At 44.9% G+C, this 13,212-nt stretch overlaps 1 protein-coding gene across 1 annotated transcript in view; it reads left to right on the forward strand.

The window, feature by feature from the left end:
• Window positions 1–636: 636 nt before the first annotated feature.
• Window positions 637–13,212, forward strand: part of ATP6V0D1 (ATPase H+ transporting V0 subunit d1) — a 368,906-nt gene continuing 356,330 nt past the window's right edge. Inside the window, exon 1 of the mRNA XM_086945246.1 lies at window positions 637–857. Within this exon, the coding sequence (XP_086801372.1) occupies window positions 728–857 (130 nt within the window). The 5' untranslated portion in view covers window positions 637–727. The remainder of the gene's footprint in view (window positions 858–13,212) is intronic.

Consider the following 13,212-nt stretch of genomic DNA (forward strand, 5'->3'; position numbering starts at 1 on the left):
CACATAGTATAGACAGCATCTCTCGTCGAGACAGCGAATGCGCTGCCTAGGCGAGACCTAAAATACAGCAGGGCGAGGATTGAGAGGGGCTTCCAGTGCATACTACAATAAAGCATGCCTCGCAGAGCGAGTAGCGCATGCGCACTGCCCCTAGGCTCGACCTAAAAAAACACATTGACATAGCCAATAGTTCTAGCTTGGCTTGGGCGAGACCTGTTGGCTTTGCCAGTGCTTGTTACTTTAGTTAATAGACAGGGTCGTTATCACAGCTGTAGCGCACATTTAAAAGCGCCGGTAGAAGTCGGTGGCAACGCTAAGCTGCAATTCTCGAATTTTCAGCCTCAACTAAGATGGTCGCAAGTAGAGCGTTTGCTCCTGCTTTCCCTACGTCTATGCCGTATACTACAGTTGGAATTTGTGAATATGGCCGCCATGTTGGCCAGGTATCCGTTGCCGGTCAACTATTGAAACGGCGAGTTATGTTTATGCCAACAAAGCTTCTAAACGCAACTCGCTCCCTGAGCCAACAACTCACAACCTCACATTATTAGAAGGGGCTAAATGGCACGCCGCTGTGTGACGACTTCAGCAGAAGAAAAAATCACTAGAAGTCGTGACGCAGTAGGTCATGTGACACGTGACGTGTCGTCAGCTGATGTACGGAAGAGCAACGGAGGCCTGGTTCTGCGGCCGGTGTCAGGCAGTCTTCTTGTAAATAACCGCCGCTATGTCGTCCTTTTCCGAGCTCTATTTCAACGTGGATAGCGGGTACCTCGAGGGGCTAGTTCGTGGCTTCAAGAGTGGAATATTGCTCCACAGGGATTACTTAAACCTTGTGCAGTGCGAGAGCCTGGAAGGTGAGTCTCCATCCCTCTGACCCCCGCGCCTGTACTGTCAGACCTGTTAATTCATTCTCAGTGATTGCTTTTGGCTATCGAACATTACGCAAACATAATTATCATGTCCATTATACAGGAGGTATTTACTGCTTAGTTGTTTGAAAACAGAAGTGCATGGAATTCTATACGGTAAAAAAATGGTGCAGGCATTGGGAAAGTGAATCTGGCTGGAAGGAAGCATTTTACAGGACATTACATGCAGAGTCAAGGTAACGATAAACATAAGCATCATTTGACAGTACCATTATCACGAGAGGAGAGGGTGGCATTGCAGTCGAGGGTGGTCACCGTGATGTGCACTGACGTATTCATTTAAAGATTACTCAATCAAGTTTTTTTTCCTCAAGACTATTGTGACATGGTATGCTTTCTAATAACCAAGTGTTCAAGAGCACAGGCAGGACTGCTGATTAACAGGCAAGTAGGAAACTGGAAGTGGGAGCAAAAGATGGCCAAAACATGGTGGTGAATCGTTATGAAATGCAATGGAGATCTAAGTATTTTGGAGACTCTGGGACCTATTTATGAGACTGTCATGCAGTGCAGCACAGCAAGTCACCTTGCTGTTATACGCTGCCTGACATGGAAAGGGCAGGAATGCTCCTTTTTTAAGGCAATATGACACTTTCCTGCCTTTTCTCCTGCGTTGGCACCCTTTTGGAAGTCCAGCGCCTATGTCTGCACCACAGTGCAAGGGTGCCGGCTTTGCATGAAGGATTGTTTTTGTGCAGGAAGGGACAACTGCCTGCTCTAAAACAATCCCAAGAGGCATTTTCCTCTTTCAGTGGTTGCTGCATTCTGCAGTACACATAAAATGTGGAAGTAACCAGGAGAAATCCAAATATTTCTCCCCGCTATGCCTCCCCTGAGAAGGCATATCTTTTGGGCGTATTCCCAGGCCAACCAGGTCTGGTAAATCTGGAAATGCGTAAAAAAAACATGGGAGTTGCACGGGAATGCCTGGAACGCCTTCCCAGGGCAGAGTAAGGCACTGTGTAATTTGCTCTTCATTGCCTTATTCCAGATTTATGGAGCCACTCAGACCCACACAAAGTGGCCTTGTGTGACTTCATAAATCACAGTTAAGGTGTGCGTCGTTCTGGCACCACACAAAATGTGTGCTTATAATATCCATTTCTTCTGAATTGCAACATGCACATTTTACCTCATCTTGACACTGACTAGAACCTTACATTGAAATGGGGCATCCCTGATTGTAAGCATGTGCACCAGACACTGATATCCCACTTCTGGTATGGAGCAGAAATCGCTATATTCGTAACACCAGGTAACTATAGATTGATATTCCTTTTGTTCACGACTTATAAAATCTTTTCCAAAACATGACTCAAATATCTGGAAAATTCAGCTCGAAGTATGTGGTGGCTGGTGAACTTTAAAAGTTGTGGGGTGTAATCTTTGGTTCAAATTCCTGTGAGGGAGCCTGACTTCTCAGTAGGTTTATAGCGGAGGATGTTGCCCACCGGCTAAAGCAATCGACCTCAGAGCTGGAAAACCGAGTTCAAGTCTCGGCAGGGATGTTCAACATCCATTGATTATGGGCAAATCACTTAATCTCCCCATGCCTAACAAAAAATGAATGTGTCCCTCTGTAACGCAACTGGTGCTCATGTAAAGCGCTCTGATATCTGGTCTAGTTTGCGCTATATAACCCCCCCCCCCCCAAAAAAAAAGGGGTGGTTTACTCCGCTCCACTCTGACTCACTCAAACCCATTCCCTTAGTCTCACTCACTCGGTCTCATTCATTCTCACTCACTGTCACTCAATCTCACACTTACTCACCTATCACTCAATAGCTGTCTAATTCCCCTAGTCTTGCTTGTTTCTACTTAGTCCCTCTCATAATCGCTCACTCCGTCTCTTACTCATTCACTGACTTACGTAGCCTACACATTCTCTGACTCACTGACTGATTCACTCAGTCTCACTCAGTCAATATTTTTGTATGGTTATTTAAAACTTTAACAAACAAGCATAAAAATAAATGTTCAGCCCTCAAGACTTAAAACAGCCCAATATTAGGACAGACAGAACAATATTCATCACAGACATATTAAAACAGTCCATTGTATGACTGGCAGAACAACATAAAAAAACAAGTGCAAAGCAGCATTTATAATCGGTCCCAGGTAAATTAGGTGACTCTCTATAGCTCAATCAAAAGAACAATGACCAAGTGCAATAGCCGAATAAACCAGAAGTATATTATTTGCCTTGCAAGGCCAGAACAAACCCAATTTAAAACACGTAGTACACTCGAAAGGGCTAAGTGCTAACTAAAGTATACCGACTCATTGTAAAAGCAGACAATACGATATAAAATACCAAGTGCAAAAGAGCAACTTTGAATGATGACACAATGTGAAAGCAAAAAAAACCAATATATCAATATAAGGTGCCGCGTAGATCGGGGCAGGCTTTTTGGTTCACTCAAAAAAGCAGTGTGCAATGCGCCATAATGCAGTAACCAGAACCAGTCCTTTGTATGCACACCGGCCCATTTGAAAGCGCAAAGTACAATTCAGAGACCTATATTTAAACATGATTTTTGCACTGTGTCATATAGTTCAGGGCGTTTTCAAGCAAGTGCCAGCCCATTATAAAAAAATAGGCAATTTCTGATTACATGAAGTATTAAAAGTTTTGTTTATAACATGCTGAAGGAAAAAGTGCAAAGTCAGGTGAGAAGTGTAGCGAAGTTGCAGCACTTAACATCTCGCAATTTAGCCGTTGCCAACTGGAGTAACTTAAAGGCTATAGAGATTATTTTTTTTTGCTGCAATAGGGAAGGACAGATGCATAAAATGTGAATTAAGGTTTCTTTTTCTTGGCCGCAGAGTCGACATCTTGCGTTGTAGGGTTCTGGATGGCGCCATGCCCCGAGCTGAGCTTGCATATTCTACTCTCCCAGTCTTAGTGCCACTAACCTGGCCTTTATCCACAGAGGGAATGTGAGAGTAATATAGTTTTCTTGTTTGATGGAGGTGGAGGAGTTAATGATTGACTATGCAAGGGAGAGCTTGCCAAATGTAGCCATATCTTCTAGTTTTGACTGCTTTTTTGCTTTGGCTGCCGTGATTTATTTATTTTTTTAACTTGGTGAGCGAGATGCTTGTCTCAGGTCCCGGTGAGTGCAAATTATTTTAATTTATCATCTAGGTATTGCCTGAAGGAAGAAATTGAAATATGTGCCTATAATATCAATTTTTCAGAATTGCAAAATGCACATTTGACCTCATCTTGACTGTGACCAGTACCATGCTTTGATATGGCGCATCCCTGATTGTAAGCATGTGCACCAGACACAGATATCATAGTTCTGGTATGGAGCAGAAATCGCTACATTCGTAACACCAGCTAACTATAGATTATTGTTTCTTTTGTACACTACTTATAAAATCTTTTCCAAAACATAACTCAAATATCGGGAAAATTGGACACGAAGTTTGTGGCGGTTGGTGAACTTTAAAAGTGGTGGTGTGTAATCTTTGGCTCCAATTTCTGAGAATGAGCCTGACGTCTCAGTAGGTTCTTCTTCTCTTTTTTTTTTTTTGTCTTTATTTTTTTTTTCTTCTGTTTTCTTTTTTTTTATTGAGCATGATCTGTAGTATTCAATCAAACATTTTCTTTACAAAAAGAATGAATTCTTAATGAAACAATAATACATCAGAAAAATTATTAGGAACAAGATACATACGAAAGAAAGAAAAATAGAATATATATAAAAAAAAAAGAGAGAAAAAGAGAAAAAAAAAAAAGGAAAAAAGACAAGTTACAATTTACACAGTTTGCCTCGTCATACCATGTCAGCCCTTCTCTTATCAGGGGGGAGATCTTACATTGGAGTACCAATTAGAAATTGGGGCCCAGATCCGAGTACCCCGGGCTCTAGCTTTCCTACCTCTTGTGCGATATATAGCTATCTCCTGCTTATAAGTGGCGAGAAATCGACAAAGCCACATCTGAAAGGTGGGTACATTGGGATCTTTCCAGGATGCCGCCAGAATAATACGAAAGACGGCAGTACCCAGAAAGACAATCCTCTGTTCCTCTAAACTGTAACCTAAGGATTCGTCGTGACCTAGAAGATATAGGGTGGCGGAGGATCTAAGATTCCGCCCGAAAACTTGAGCCCAAAATCCTCCAATCATTGTTTGTAGGTTATCTAGTTTCGGACATTCGGCAAACATGTGGATTAAATTTGCTTGTCCCTGTCTACATCTGGGGCAGCAATCATCTACTCGTATTCCCCAGGTGAAGAGTTTAGCCGCAGTAAAATAAAGGTTGTAAATAGTTTTAAAGTATTGTGCTTTAAGGTTAGGAGCTAAAAATAATATTGTGTAAAGAGTTATGGAATAGTTAATATCTACATCTGGGTTTCCGAGTTTTTGTGCCCAGGATCTCTCAACACTATCTAGATCATCGGTCTCCTGAGGCGAAAAGCCGGGAGCGCTAGGAATTGATTTTAATAATTTCTTGTGATACTGTGTTCTTAAATTATATTCACTTACTGCACTCTTGGCACTTTGAACAGCGGAATCGCTGCAACGACACCCTCATCTTGATCGCCATTTCTCGAGGGCGAGGCGCGTCCCGAGACACGCCCCCTCTGCTGGCCACGCCCGCTACCAGGTGTATAAATAGCGCACCTAACCCCTCGGCGGCGCACTTACATCGGTCTCCTGAGGCGGAAAGCTGGGAGCGCTAGGAATTGATTTTAATAATTTCTTGTGATACTGTGTTCTTAAATTATATTCACTTACTGCACTCTTGGCACTTTGAACAGCGGAATCGCTGCAACGACACCCTCATCTTGATCGCCATTTCTCGAAGGCGAGGCGCGTCCTGAGACACGCCCCCTCTGCTGGCCACGCCCCCTACCAGGTGTATAAATAGCGCGCCCAACCCCTCGGCGGCGCACTTACATCGGTCTCCTGAGGCGGAAAGCCGGGAGCGCTAGGAATTGATTTTAATAATTTCTTGTGATACTGTGTTCTTAAATTATATTCACTTACTGCACTCTTGGCACTTTGAACAGCGGAATCGCTGCAACGACACCCTCATCTTGATCGCCATTTCTCGAGGGCGAGGCGCGTCCCGAGACACGCCCCCTCTGCTGGCCACACCCCCTTCTACGCCCTGACCCTTCACCATATATCATGTGTCTTGGCAGGAAGCGCAGCGGACGAGCGCAGCGGGAGCGCCGTTTGCGCGCCGAAGGCGCGCCTAAGGCAAGCCCGTCTGCGCCCGTCCGCGGCCGGACGGGGCTAGGGGCACGACACCATGCCAGAATGATGTCTTATTCCTCCAAGGAACTTAGCGCCCTCCAAGGCCATTGGCCACTTCCGGACCCCGTCCGCAGGCTCGTCTCCTCATTAGGCCTCGCTCCTTCCTCCCCTACAACACCACACCCTCCGTTGCGTGCCCCCCGTCACCTTGTCCCCCCCCCCCCCACTCGACCCTCACCCCATCAATCCCTCTTTGTCTGTCTGCCTACTCAACACCAGGTCAGCGGTCAAGCACCACCACGAGCTGTTTGTCCTACTCGACTCAGAGAAGCCTGACCTACTGCTCCTGACCGAAACCTGGTATTGTGATTCCTCCCTCCCTGTTCTCCTGGCTACCCTACCCCCCTCCTATGTGGCCTTACGTGCCGATCGCCCAGCAGGCAGGGTTGGTGGTGGGGTCGCCTTAATCGCTCGGTCGGAATTGAATTTTCAATCACTTCCCTTTCCCCCCATCCCCCCTGCTGACTTTCTGGTAGCCCGTTCTCTTTTATCCTCCCCCCCCCCCCCATTACTTTCCTCTTAATGTACCGCCCTCCTCAGTCTTCGCCCTCATTCCTACCGGCATTTCAAGACCTGTTGGCCAACCTGGTGGTCAACTACGCCTCGGTCTTGGTGCTAGGAGACTTCAATTACTGGCCCTCAGACCCACACGAGTGTACGGCCTCAAAAGAATTCACAGAATCTCTTTTGTCTCTCAACTTTGTACCGCATATAACTGTCCCCACTCACTCTCACGGGCACATACTCGACCAGGTCTGGTCCCTCAACCTCCCAGTGGCTTCGGCGGCTGTTTCTCCCTGCCCCTGGTCCGACCATGCCCTCATCTCCCTCTCCATTCCCCGCAACCCGGTATCCAAAACTCTGCATGCCAAAAATACCTGGGCGTGGAATTGGAACAGACTGGATTTTCCCTCCTTGACCTCCCTGCTTCGAAACTCCACTCCCACCCTTTCTGGCTTATCATCTGCCTCTCAAGCCAAGGCCATTAACACCTGGCTGGCTGGAGGCTGTAATTCAGTGGCTCCCCTACGTCGCATTTCCATCCGTCGACCTAAGGATTCCAACAGATGGTTTAACGACCACCTGAAAGAGCTTAAACTGAGCGCCCGACGGGCGGAGAGGCAATGGAGGAAGAATTACTGTCCCTTATCAAAAACCCACTTTCTCACATTACTGGCCAAATACAAAACAGCAATCCTCGCCGCAAAAACCACCCACTTCTCAACAAAAATAACGTCTGCTGAAAATAAACCCAGGGAAATCTTTGGCATAGTGAATGACCTGGCATTCTCGGACCGAACCTCACCCCAAATCCCTCCCTCCCAGCTTCTTTGTGATCAACTCAACACCTATTTCTTGGACAAGATCGTTATCATCAAGGCCAACATCCCACCACCCTCGCCTGCTTTTGTTGATCCCCCCCCCCCCCACAGTTCAATGCCTTCTCACCTCCATTCCCCTCTCACTCAGGAATCATTTCTGGAGATTCTTCCCAAAAAGAAGTCGGGGTCTCCGGCGGATGTCTGCCCGGCACGTATCCTGCAGCAAATTTACTCCTGCTGTTCTGAACCCCCCATCACCTTCCTCAATAGCTCCCTAGCACAGGGTGTAGTGACCTCCGCGCTAAAGGCAGCCACTATAGTACCCATCTTGAAGAAACCTGGCGCGGACCCTTCCATCTCGGCCAACTACCGCCCCATCTCCCTGCTGCCCTTTCTGGGCAAGGTGATGGAACGCCACGTCACTGCGGTACTTAGCGCCCATATTGAGGCTAATGGGGGGCTGGCATCCCGCCAGGCCGGCTTCCGTCCCAGACATTCAACCGAATCGGTTATGGTCTCAGTCCTAGACAACCTCAGAAAGGGTATGGATGATAACAAACACCAGGCACTGGTCCTCCTTGACCTGTCCGCCGCCTTTGACACGGTGGACCATACCATCTTACTTTCCCGTGTCAAGGCGGCTGGAATCGGGGGATCAGCTCTGGTTTGGCTCTCCTCCTTTCTGAGGGACCGCACCCAGGCGGTCCGGCTAGGCGACTTCTCTACCACTCACCTCCCTGTCACTTGTGGTGTTCCCCAGGGATCCTCCCTCTCTCCCCTACTTTTCAATCTTCATATCTTCCCTCTTATCTTCGCGCTCCAGCAGCTGGAGGTCACCGTGTACAATTACGCGGATGATTTCCAGCTCATCTTCGATCTGTCCTCTTCTCCCCTCTCTGTCTTTAACTTCCAGTCAACAATGACATTCATCAGGGACTGGATGAACCACAACCACCTTAAGCTGAACCCGGATAAAACCGAATTGGTTCTCACCGGTGGTTTATCCAGCCCCTGGAACTCCCTCTTCTGGCCCCCCTCTCTTGGTCCCACACCTTCCCCCTCAACCACGGTCAAAACACTGGGTGTCAAAATGAATAATCAGCTCACCCTCCATTCACAAATCAGCTCCGTGGTCTCCTCTTGTTTCCTCACTCTCCGAACAATCCGCTCTGTCTCCCGCTTCTTCTCCCCTCAGGCACTTAAGATGATCCTGGTGATATCAAGGCTGGACTATGCCAACGCTCTCTATCATGGCATTCCAGCATACAGCCTGCGAAGACTCCAGTCGATCCAGAACCAGGCGGCCCGGCTGGTCTATGGCCTCCCACGCTATCACCACTCCACCCCCCTTATTAGGGAGCTTCACTGGCTTCCCGTAAAGGAACGCTCCCTTTTCAAGACCGGCTGTATGGTCTTCCAGGCCCGCCAGGGCACTGCCCCCGCCTTCATCTCTTCATTAATAAAACCTTATGTTCCCGCAAGAGAGCTCCGGTCTTCCTCTAAGTCCCTTCTTCAGATCCCACGCTTCACACGCAAAAAGTGGGGTGGGGCCAACTTTTCCACCCTGGCTCCAACATTTTGGAACTCCCTCCCTGACCATCTCCGTTCTGCTACCCAGTATCTCTCCTTTCGCAAAGATCTAAAAACTTTCCTCTTCAATCAGGCCTTCCCCGCTTAGCTCTTCATTCCTTTCCCTCTTGTCTTTTCCCTCAGTTGCCGAACCGCCCACTAGCGCCAAGAAACAGCATGGTGTACGCTGCGCTCTAGAAATGTTTTAAATTAGAAATTAGAAATTAGAGGATTGAGAAAATATATCATATAAAGTACCTATCCTAGTAGCTCGTTTCTCTATAATAGAAAAAAAATAAAAACGATCTAAATTAATAGTAGGTTTAGAGTTACGGATGTTGGTATAGACTTGGAAATATTTTAAATAATCTGTAGATGGTATATCAAATCTCTGTTGTAGTCCCTCAAAAGATGGAGTAACATTCTGCCCGAAAAAATGGCCAAGTGTATATATGCCTAAGTTCTCCCATCTCCTGGAGACAGTATCTATCAAAGATGATGATATGATCTTGCTATGCCAAAGAGAGGTGTATCTTGTTATTTTTGGTATGCCTAGTTGTTTGGAGGCAAGTTTCCAGACTTTCCATGCGCCTCCGATCACCTTGAATTTGGTCTTTTTATAATATGACGCTTCGAGTTGTTTCAAGAATAGCCCTCGACATTTATCTCCTAGTCCAAGTTCAAAAATAGAGGGGATATAAGAGTCTATGTTGGGTAAGTTGGAAGGTTTAACTTTAAAGAGCAGGCCCATTTGTTGTAGTAGTGTCGCTCAGAGATAGAATGTCAAGTTCGGGATACCAAGGCCGCCTCTATGTAGGGGAAGAGTTAATGATGGTAATGCTCTCCTTATTTTGCCATAGTTCCAAATAAATTTAGATATTGTGGAGTCAAAGATTTTGACAATGCTACCGTCGGCCATCAATGGAATAGCCCGGAAAAGATAGAGTATTCTAGGAAATATACTCATTTTAATATAATTTGCTCTCCCTATTATTGAAAGGTGTAAGTTATCTACCCTCTTAAGATCTGTTTTTACTGACTTGATCAAAGGATCATAATTAAGCCGGTTAATCTCTTTTATCTCAGGAGAGATATTTACACCTAGATATATTGCGTTTTTGACTTTATAGGGACTGTCGTATATGATATTGTTTGTACATAAAATCATGGTTTTATCTCTGAGTGAATAGCCAGAGTGGAGTCCAAAAACCTGGGTTATTTGCTCTATTTCTGCTACTGCATCTGCTGGTTTGGTTGTGAGCACAGCAATATCGTCGGCGTATGCCAATATTTTAGTAGAATACGAACCCACCCTAACTGGTTGTATTTGGGGAGAGTTAAGAAGCTTTATAATTAAAGGATTAATTACTAGGGCAAATAAAATCGGGGAACAGGGACAGCCCTGCCTAGTACCTCTTTGTACCTCTACAAACTGACTCAAAACCTTCAATGGATAGTTTAGCCCTAGGGCTGATATATAGGGCTTTTAGGGCTTTAATAAAGCCTGGGCCGAAGTTGTTAAATTTCATAATTTCCCATAAAAACCGCCAAGACACTCGATCAAATGCCTTTTCAGCATCGAGTAGGACCATCGACATCTCTCCCCCCCGTGGTGCCCATGATGTTGAATAAGGCAATGACTCTACGGGTATGATCAGTCGTTCCCCTCCCTGGGATAAAGCCGTGTTGCCATGGGGATACGTGATGTTCGATGACCCCCCCTTAGACGATTTGCAAGTATCTTGGAGTAAAGCTTTGAGTCAGAGTTTATGAGTGATATGGGTCTATATGAAGATGGGAGCTGGGGGGGGTTTTCCCTTTTTTGGAAATATCGCTATATTCGTGTGTTTCCAAGACTCTGGTGTAGCTGAGTGATTTTGTACCCCTAGAAACAGATCTAATAAATAGGGTAGTATCTGGTTACCCAACAGTTTATATAACTCTAGAGGGATCTTGTCGGGACCAGCCGCCTTCCCGTTAGCTAGATCCGATAATGCAGTTTCTAATTCTTCCATTGTGATTTCTTTCTCCAGTTCTTCTCTATCAACTCGATCGAGTATTCTAGATAGCTCTGATTCCGGTAGCCACTCACTGAGAGGTTTTCGTATCTCTTGTAGATAGATGTTCATTTTCATTTTGATATAGTTTTTGATAATATTTTCGAAACACTTCTACAATATCTTGAGGGGAGGTGTATTGTTGACCCTCGTATTCGATATTCTTTATCTTATTGTATGTTTGTTTTTGTCTAGTTTTAAGAGCTAATTGCTTCCCTACTTTTTCCCCTGCTTCATAAATTCTAGCTCTGTTCGCTTGATATATTTCTGCTGCTTTTTGAGTTGGCGAGCTATTAATTTCTGTTTTTAGGATCAATAATTTTTGTAATGTATCAGAGGTTAATATTCCTTGCTGGATTTGTTTGGCATGTACTATTTCCAAATTAGTGAGTTCTGGGTTAAGTTGTTTATTGATACTATCTTGAGTTTTCTTATGATTTGCTACAAACGCTATAGTCTCTCCCCTGATTGCTGCCTTAAAACAGTCCCATACACTGAATCTGGGTGCACTGTATTGATTATAATCAAAGAAAGATTGAGCATATAATGTAATATGATTAATATAGTCTGGGTTAGTAAGAAGCTTTCGGTCAAATGACCATTGGATATTAGGTCTATTAAAACTGTCCAGTTAAAAAATTAATGTTAGTGCGTTGTGGTCAGAGATGGTTTTGGGGGATTTGATTATGTTTATTAAGGCTGTCTTATGTAATGATGTCATAATGTAGTCTAAACGAACATACTTGTTATGGGGATAAGAATAATAGGTGAAGCCGTTTTCATTATGCTTCAACATATCCCAAACGCCAAATAAGTCGTGACTGTCCATCAGATGGGATACTGCCTTGTAGACTTTGGGTTTACGGCTGTCTTATGTAATGATGTCATAATGTAGTCTAAACGAACATACTTGTTATGGGGATAAGAATAATAGGTGAAGCCGTTTTCATTATGCTTCAACATATCCCAAACGTCAAATAAGTCGTGACTGTCCATCAGATGGGATACTGCCTTGTAGACTTTGGGTTTACGGCCACTATAATTCTGTGGGAGTCGAATGTTTACTAGTTTTTCGATATTTATATTAAAGTCCCCACACAGAATAAGTGGACCGACCCAGGAGGCCAGTTCTAATTCTAGTTCAATAAAGAGTTGTGGGTCATCCAAATTAGAGCCGTAGAGTGAGCAAATGGTTATATCAGATTCTAATTGAACCACAACCCACCTGCCATGTTTGTCGACAAGTCGGCGTCTAGGACTTCCCAATCCGGGTCTTGCCAAGATAGCGACCCCCCGTATTTTAGACGTTTGAGATGTTGCTGCTATCAAGTTAAAACCAGGAATTTTTAATACATTTTTATCACAGCCAGCTATGTGGGTCTCCTGAATACAGAGGATGTCTACAGGATCTTGACGTAACAATTGAAAGAGTTGGGCCCTTTTTCTCCCATCATTAAGACCCGCTATATTCCAACATCGCAATTTTACTCTCCCCATTCGAAACTATTTCCCATTGAACATGTACCATCTCTGTAATATATTTTGCACCACCACCATCCAACTTTAAATTCGTTATTTACATTGACATTCCTCTCCCAGTTTTGGTTAATCAAAATACATGATATAGTACTCCAATCACTTAAAGAAATTAGAGTAACCGAAAATCCTTTGAAGTTTCTTATACTACAGATCAAACTCATTTTTGCAGTTCCCCCCCCTTTTACCCTCCCCCTCCCACTCCCTCCAGACCCCTGCAACCCACCCCCCACCCGCAATGTGAGGCAATTAGACTCTATAAGAGTCTTTAGTGATGGAGAGACGCTCCCAAGCCAGGCCTAGACTGAGGATGAAGACAGAAGGAAAAAAAGGGAAATGGGAATGGAAGAAAAAGAAAAGAAATTAAGGAAAATATAGAGAGGCATATAGAGGCAAATTAATCTAGTATATCCATATAGAGTTTCAGTAATGTCCAATACGCTCTCTATACTCCTCTCACTTTTCTGAAGTCCAGCATCCGAATTCTCTGTTTTCTCTATTTCTCATCCGATGACTACT

Source organism: Lissotriton vulgaris, chromosome 12, assembly GCF_964263255.1.
Source record: "Lissotriton vulgaris chromosome 12, aLisVul1.2, whole genome shotgun sequence".
NCBI classification, from domain to species: Eukaryota; Metazoa; Chordata; class Amphibia; order Caudata; family Salamandridae; genus Lissotriton; species Lissotriton vulgaris.